This window comes from Mytilus trossulus, chromosome 6 (assembly GCF_036588685.1).
Source record: "Mytilus trossulus isolate FHL-02 chromosome 6, PNRI_Mtr1.1.1.hap1, whole genome shotgun sequence".
In the NCBI taxonomy this organism is placed as follows: domain Eukaryota; kingdom Metazoa; phylum Mollusca; class Bivalvia; order Mytilida; family Mytilidae; genus Mytilus; species Mytilus trossulus.
Genome location: NC_086378.1, coordinates 14,403,375 through 14,412,374, shown reverse-complemented (window position 1 = coordinate 14,412,374; position 9,000 = coordinate 14,403,375). Strand labels below are relative to the sequence as shown.

At 33.6% G+C, this 9,000-nt stretch overlaps 1 protein-coding gene across 1 annotated transcript in view; it reads left to right on the top strand.

The window, feature by feature from the left end:
- The first annotated feature begins 244 nt into the window (after positions 1–244).
- Positions 245–9,000, top strand: part of LOC134722334 (uncharacterized) — a 29,477-nt gene continuing 20,721 nt past the window's right edge. The window contains exon 1 of the mRNA XM_063585946.1: positions 245–373. Coding sequence (XP_063442016.1) covers positions 245–373 — 129 coding nt within the window. The remainder of the gene's footprint in view (positions 374–9,000) is intronic.

Genomic DNA, 9,000 nt, shown 5'->3' with positions numbered 1-9,000 from the left:
CAGTGACCTATAATTGTTAATGTTTGTGTCATTTTGGTCTTTTGTGGATAGTTGTCTCATTGGCAATCATACCACATCTTCTTTTTTATATAGAACTTTACAAATTTCGTGCTTCAGAAGCGATATTTATCAGGAACGTTTAACCATTAAATATTTGAATGCATTTTATAAGTGTCAGTATACTTACACACTTACTTTCCCATTCATAGATTGTCTAGAAACTGGTGTTGTTGAAGTGAAAGGAATGCCTACACCAACCTCTCTACAAGTAATAGGCGGACCAAGTATTTGTAGTGGCGCAAACAGCACGTTCCATGGAAATGGAGGAAAGATTGAAATTCCCAAAGATTGTTTGTCATCTGTGAAATTTGAGGTATTAAAAAAACAAAAAGTCACTTGACATTGCATAGAAATGAAATATATTGACAAATTATTTATAAAAATTATCTCTACATTTGAATACCAAAAAGTGAATAATGAGTAACAGAAAGTGAGACTAAAATAACAAATCAAAGTACTGAAGTATTGAACATCGGATGACCACAAGTTCTTGTGGATGGTCAAAAGCACTTGTCTCAGTAACAAATTACATCTCTGTACCTGAAACAGAGGTTTATGTACAGATATATATATTTTTCTGACACAAGTTCGTGAGTTGCCGGATAATAAATGTTTGACAGAAATTCAACCTGACCGTTATAACTAGTATATACTAAGCAAAGAAAGGAACCGTTACATGCTTTATAAGATCATTTAAAATTTTTATAATAAAAAAATGATAACAATAATTTAATGGAATAGTTATCTAACATGATTTTGAAAATAACAATAACAAGTTTTTTTTTTTTTAATAAAAACAATATTGCAAATTTTTGGACAATTTTAAAATGACGAGTATATAATTCGGCTTAACATGTCAATACCTTGTATGATCACCTCTTGCATTTATGACCGGCTGACATCTCCGTCGAATGGAATCAATAAGACGTCGAATAAAATCTTGAGGGATGTTCCTCCATTCCCTGAAAAGTGCTGTTTGGAGCTGGGCTAGCGTTTGCGGTGGATTTTGACTATTTCTGATACGTCGTCCATGTTAGTCCCAAAGATGTTCAATTAGTGATAAATCTGGAGACATTGTGGGCAAAGGCAACACACGAGTATGGTTATTCTCTAAAAAGGTCATCGAAATGTGTGCCACGTGACAATGGGCGTTGTCCTGCTGAAAAACGTTGTTAAAACGATGTCTTCGGAGAAACGGGAAAACAACTGGAGCCAGAATTTCGTCCCTATACCTTGTTGTATTTAGGTTACCAACGATGATTTTGAGCTCGGTGAGTTCCTGGTAGGTAAATTTCAAGTTGAATTTAGATTCATCGGTAAAAAGAACCTGTCTTCATGTTTGCCTATTCCATCGAATCCGTACCCGTGTCCATTGAAGTCACGACATCCTGTGACGCTGCGTAAAGATAGGTCCTTTCAATGGACGACGAGCTCTTAGACCAACTTGACGCAATCGCTTACGAACTGTTTGAGCAGATATTCTGTTGTTATGTCTTCATTGGGTTTGTCGTGCAGTTTGTGACGCGTTTACAAATCGATTCCGGAGATGAATAATGCGGATGTGTCTGTCTTGACGTAACGCCGTTTCACGTGGCCTGCCACTACGAGGGCGATCATTTGTTGTGCCAGTATCTCTAAGTGCAATAGTCATTCTAGAGACATTAAAATGATTTGCAACCTGCACTTGAGTCATTCCTGCTGCCAACATCCCAATAGCTCGTTCTCTCTCATTTTGGCGAAGACGGGGCATTGTTTTACGTGTAACTTTTTCAATTTTTTAATGCGACCTTTTGTTAACAATCGTGTTCGACACAATAAATGACAAAAAAGACAACTCGATTCCAACTCTATACAGGTAAATTAAAAAAAAAATGGTTGTTTGTTTGAAATAAGAAAATGACGTCATGTCATTTCCGATATTTTTATAAATGAATAAATTTGATAGATAAATCATTCAGTTTACTAGTTTTAATCATGAAAATATTTGAAATTAATATTTGTGATATTTCAAATTAAAAACCAATGTAACGTTTCTTTTTTTGACTAGTAAATATTGTAGTGATACACATCAGTTTGTTGTTATAAATTATAATAATATAACAGTAACATGTATATATAATTTTCATCAATTTGTATATCATTCTATTCTACTATTCTTATAATAGTGCAGTGCAAGTGCATGGTTGACAGTCTTCTGTAAAAAAACGATTTTTACAAAAGATAGGATATGAGAAGGAAGTTATATTTTCCCGCCAAACCAATGATCCATGCAGAGTTACCGGTTCTTGCGAAATTGCTTCAAAATGTTCTTGATATATTTTTCCGCATGTTTTAACATATCCTTTTTTAGTGTACAGAAATTATCATCTTCTCATCTCTTCAGAATAATTACAGGATGCTTATCTATTTTTAGAAGCATACAATCACTGTAAATAAACTAATCTAAGATACCAGTACTAAATTTCATATATACGCTAGACGCGCGTTTCATCTACAAAAGACTCATCAGTGACGCTCGAACCAAATAAAGTACGAAGTGATTGTATGCTTCTAAAAATAGATTAACATGCTGTAGTTACACTGAACTGATTTCTGTACACTTAAAAGAATACTTCGTGTATTGTATCAGATATCATTGTTTAATTCCTACGAGAAAGGTAACACCTCCCGAAACGAAGGCTTATTATTATAAGCTAGAGTTAATGGTAAATGGAGGGGATAAGGTCTCTGCGCAATAGAAATAAAAAGTACAGGTTCGAGCCTAGCTCGGGAGGAAGTTACAAATCATATCTACCCTAACATCGTTAGATAAGTTTTCTAGGCACTTTATATGCAGAATGTACACAGCCATATATCCTCACATGTATCAGTATCATTATTGGTGATCCTATGTATAAATCCGTCGTAGAGTTGTCACTAGATTAGACGTACTTATAAATATAATTATTTCTGTGACTGTATCTTACATTAATTTGAAGGATCCTTTACTATAGATATGTTAGGTGATCTGTAAAATCTTCATGCCTTATATATCATGTACTGTAGTACGACGATAGATTAAAACTGACGTGGAAAATTAAACCCGGCCACAGAAAGCTTCATTTTTATAAAGCCTAGGTGGTCGTGTGGTCTAGCGCGCCGGTTACAGTGCATGTGATTTGGTGTCACGATATCTCGGGTAGCAATACACAGTTAGAAGTTTAGTTTTGCATTATGGCCCCTGTGAATTTGTTAAATATGAAAGTTTTTGTACAATAAAATTGACTTTTAGATAATTGAAGAATGGTATAGCCTTCTTAGTGGGTTATATGAACATTTAGATTGTTTTAAGCATGTTTTATAGGCCATTTATCTGTTTGACAGTCCGTATTTCCATATTCGTTAAGCCCATAGGTCCATACATTATTGTAGTATTTATCAACAAAGATTTTGCGCTCGATCTTTTCAATTCAATTTTATGGAAAAACGAGCAAAAATGCTTATGATTTATTTTGGACAACTTGATAGATATAAACCTATGGTTTCAAGAATGGTATCACTGTAATTGATTGAAATTTTCCTTTGGGCCAAATTTTGGGGACTTTTGTGACATGTTCAACCCCTTTTTTTGCTATATTTTGTATCAAAGAAATGCAGATTGTTGCCATGATTACACCAAAAAGGGTTATATTTCACCATTATGACCATAAGAAATCTCTTTCTATAAATATATACAGGCATAACTCAAATATTAAGCCTTATTTGTTAGACAGGAGGGGAAAGAGGGTGTTAAATTATGAGTGTCAATTTAAAGTATTTTTCCTGTGTATTGCTACCTCAGTAGCATGGGTTCGAATCCCGGCGAGAGAAAAAAAAAATGCGGAAGCAAAGGAGTAGGTCCGGTAAGAGCACTTTTTGGCCTCAAAATATAGCAGTTTTACAAAATTGATAAAATGCAAAATTTTAGTTATTTACTGAATAGAAGAGTGCTTCTGCTACATATTTATGGGCTATTTTTGACAATACAATGAACATATATCGGGTACTGGCACCTTAAAGTCATGTTAAATTATTGAATTCTTCACAATTCTAGCATTTTAGTTAAATTTTAGACGGTTTTCGTGTAAAACGAAAGTGGCCGCATTCGTGTTCATCCTTAATATTGAAATGGAAGTTGTATTTTATGATAATACATAACATATATAAAGGTTGAGGATGAACACGGATGCGGCCACTTTCATTCTTGACAAAACCCATCCGAAAAGTGACATTTTTCGGCATATTTGGTTGATTTTCCATATTTAAGCTTGAATCGGATCGTTTTTAATGACTAAATCAGTTGAAATCTTTCACATAAACTAATTGATTCGAATGAAATAGACACTTAAGTGTTTGAAAAGAGGTCACAATCTTTTGTCAGATGAGTCTTCTATTTGAGGCCAAAATCGGTCCTTACCGGACCTGCTCCTTTTACAGATTTAACATTGTTGGGTTATGATATGAGAAGGAAGTTATATTTTCCCGCCAAACCAATGATCCATGCAGAGTTACCGGTTCTTGCGAAATTGCTTCAAAATGTTCTTGATATATTTTTCCGCATGTTTTAACATATCCTTTTTTAGTGTACAGAAATTATCATCTTCTCATCTCTTCAGAATAATTACAGGATGCTTATCTATTTTTAGAAGCATACAATCACTGTAAATAAACTAATCTAAGATACCAGTACTAAATTTCATATATACGCTAGACGCGCGTTTCATCTACAAAAGACTCATCAGTGACGCTCGAACCAAATAAAGTACGAAGTGATTGTATGCTTCTAAAAATAGATTAACATGCTGTAGTTACACTGAACTGATTTCTGTACACTTAAAAGAATACTTCGTGTATTGTATCAGATATCATTGTTTAATTCCTACGAGAAAGGTAACACCTCCCGAAACGAAGGCTTATTATTATAAGCTAGAGTTAATGGTAAATGGAGGGGATAAGGTCTCTGCGCAATAGAAATAAAAAGTACAGGTTCGAGCCTAGCTCGGGAGGAAGTTACAAATCATATCTACCCTAACATCGTTAGATAAGTTTTCTAGGCACTTTATATGCAGAATGTACACAGCCATATATCCTCACATGTATCAGTATCATTATTGGTGATCCTATGTATAAATCCGTCGTAGAGTTGTCACTAGATTAGACGTACTTATAAATATAATTATTTCTGTGACTGTATCTTACATTAATTTGAAGGATCCTTTACTATAGATATGTTAGGTGATCTGTAAAATCTTCATGCCTTATATATCATGTACTGTAGTACGACGATAGATTAAAACTGACGTGGAAAATTAAACCCGGCCACAGAAAGCTTCATTTTTATAAAGCCTAGGTGGTCGTGTGGTCTAGCGCGCCGGTTACAGTGCATGTGATTTGGTGTCACGATATCTCGGGTAGCAATACACAGTTAGAAGTTTAGTTTTGCATTATGGCCCCTGTGAATTTGTTAAATATGAAAGTTTTTGTACAATAAAATTGACTTTTAGATAATTGAAGAATGGTATAGCCTTCTTAGTGGGTTATATGAACATTTAGATTGTTTTAAGCATGTTTTATAGGCCATTTATCTGTTTGACAGTCCGTATTTCCATATTCGTTAAGCCCATAGGTCCATACATTATTGTAGTGTTTATCAACAAAGATTTTGCGCTCGATCTTTTCAATTCAATTTTATGGAAAAGCGAGCAAAAATGCTTATGATTTATTTTGGACAACTTGATAGATATAAACCTATGGTTTCAAGAATGGTATCACTGTAATTGATTGAAATTTTCCTTTGGGCCAAATTTTGGGGACTTTTGTGACATGTTCAACCCCTTTTTTTGCTATATTTTGTATCAAAGAAATGCAGATTGTTGCCATGATTACACCAAAAAGGGTTATATTTCACCATTATGACCATAAGAAATCTCTTTCTATAAATATATACAGGCATAACTCAAATATTTAGCCTTATTTGTTAGACAGGAGGGGAAAGAGGGTGTTAAATTATGAGTGTCAATTTAAAGTATTTTTCCTGTGTATTGCTACCTCAGTAGCATGGGTTCGAATCCCGGCGAGAGAAAAAAAAATGCGGAAGCAAAGGAGTAGGTCCGGTAAGAGCCCTTTTTGGCCTCAAAATATAGCAGTTTTACAAAATTGATAAAATGCAAAATTTTAGTTATTTACTGAATAGAAGAGTGCTTCTGCTACATATTTATGGGCTATTTTTGACAATACAATGAACATATATCGGGTACTGGCACCTTAAAGTCATGTTAAATTATTGAATTCTTCACAATTCTAGCATTTAAGTTAAATTTTAGACGGTTTTCGTGTAAAACGAAAGTGGCCGCATTCGTGTTCATCCTTAATATTGAAATGGAAGTTGTATTTTATGATAATACATAACATATATAAAGGTTGAGGATGAACACGGATGCGGCCACTTTCATTCTTGACAAAACCCATCCGAAAAGTGACATTTTTCGGCATATTTGGTTGATTTTCCATATTTAAGCTTGAATCGGATCGTTTTTAATGACTAAATCAGTTGAAATCTTTCACATAAACTAATTGATTCAAATGAAATAGACACTTAAGTGTTTGAAAAGAGGTCACAATCTTTTGTCAGATGAGTCTTCTATTTGAGGCCAAAATCGGTCCTTACCGGACCTGCTCCTTTTACAGATTTAACATTGTTGGGTTGATGTTAAGACGAGTTGTATATACAGAATGTACACAGCCATATATCACCATCACTGCTGATGAATCGATGGAAAATCTGTTGTAGACTTGTCACTGGTTCAGACGTACTTATGCATATAATTATTTCTGTGACTGTATCTTACATTAATTTGTAGGATCCTTTACTATAGATAATTTAGTAGATCTGTAAAAATAACATCTCCATGCCTTATATATCATGTACTGTAGTACGACGCTAGATTAAAAAAAATATATATACAAGTTTAAATTGAAAAATACGTTCATACCTATGGATAAAAACCGCAATTTTTATACGTGTGCATGTAAAACAAATTTCGTTTCTTATCACGTAACTCAAAATGTAATACTATTGTGCATATACGTCGGTCTAAATAAAAAGGAATATTTCGTTTGGTATGTGACGGGTGACATGACCTAAAATCTAAATATGGGTTTACAGTATAAGTCTGTTATTATTTGTTCATCTTTCTCGATAATATTGATGTCTAAGAACGTGAGTTTTGACCAGCTGGAAGTGTAAGTGAACTGTATTGATTCATTTAAGGCATTTAACATTGAATAAAATTTATCCAGATCAACTTCACTTTTTGTCCAGAAAAAAAAAATCCTCAAGATATCGCTTCCAATTTTCTTCAATATAAAGCCTGAAATTTTTATCGAATTCGGAGTGTATCTTTTCGTATAGTTGTTATTCTATGTAACCCATAACCAGAGTGGCATCTGTTGGTGCCACCTTGGTACGCGTTGCGGTTCCATTGACTTGAAGGTAACAAGTGTCGTCAAACTGGAAGTAGTTTTTTTCAAGGATCAGTTTTAATCCTTTGATGATGGAGTCATTGGGAAAACAATCCGGAATTTCATCTAAATACTTTTCCAACCAGTATTGTAGAGCCTTTAATCCTAATTCGTGAGGAATGTTTGTTTAAAGGCTGTTTACGTCAAAACTCACTAGTATTGTATCATGAGGTACCAGGTCTGAAATATAGTTAAGAAAATCCATGTCATCTCTGACAAAACTTGGCATTTTTATACAAAGTGAATAAAGCAGAATATCAAGGAGGTTGCTTAGCCTTTGGATACTACATGAAGGTCCTGCAATAATCGGTCTTATTTTAAGGTCATTTATTCTAATATACATAGAATCACAGTTTTCTATATAATCTTGAATTTCCTTGGATTTGTGGATTTTTGTAAAGCCGTAAAAATTGCTGGTTTTAACCTCAAAATATTTAAGATAATCTATTTCCTTATAGGGAAGGTTGTTAGAATATTCCGTTAATAGTTATCTTATTTTCGACATGGTGTTTTTGTCTCTATTTCCATTCAAGTTTTTGTAGAATACACCTGCTCAAGTTAATTAAAAACCATTTCGTTGTAGTGATCTTTGTCCATAATCACGATACCCCGCCTTTATCCGACTCTTTTATTATAATTGATTCATCGTTTTGAAGTTTCTTTATAGTCTTTTGTTCGACACTTCGGCATATTTATTTTACGTGTGAATCGACACTATTTGTGCTGGCGGTTTATTTTAAACAATTGATATATTCTTCTTAATGTTTGTCCCTATTCGGTTGAGTATTAGTACCCTTTTTGTTCCGTACCAGGGATCCGTCTTCATTAAGAGTTTCCAAAGAGTTCACGAAGTCTGAGTTTTCAGCAGAATTCGTCGGTATCGGTTATAAGATCATTATTGTCAGATATATATATTAGTGTTGGGGTAAATTTTTAACCATGTTCCAAAAGTTTTATTTACTGATCAGATAAATCTCTACTCGATAGCTTAATTACCTTCGGTTTTGACAGTGAGAAGTTTGGAAGTTTACTTTTTTCATTCGGTTTTTCCACTTACATATGTGGAAAAAACGAATGAAAAGACTGAATAAATAGTCAATGATTAATCGTACAGGGCGATGAATTATGTAATGATACTGTATACCACAAAATATATTATATAACAAGTCAAAAAGGATACAACATCGCCATAAAATAACTATAAAATGAACAAATATTCAATATTTCGGATAACAGATACATCTTCGGTAAAAGCACGGTGTCAAATGAAACATGCCAATATATATTTCAGGGCATACGATACAGTTATGATCCCGTATTTACATTTTGATAAAAAAAAATCCATGTAGACTATTTTTTTTACCTGATTGAATTAAATATGTAATAAAAAATATACCTTCA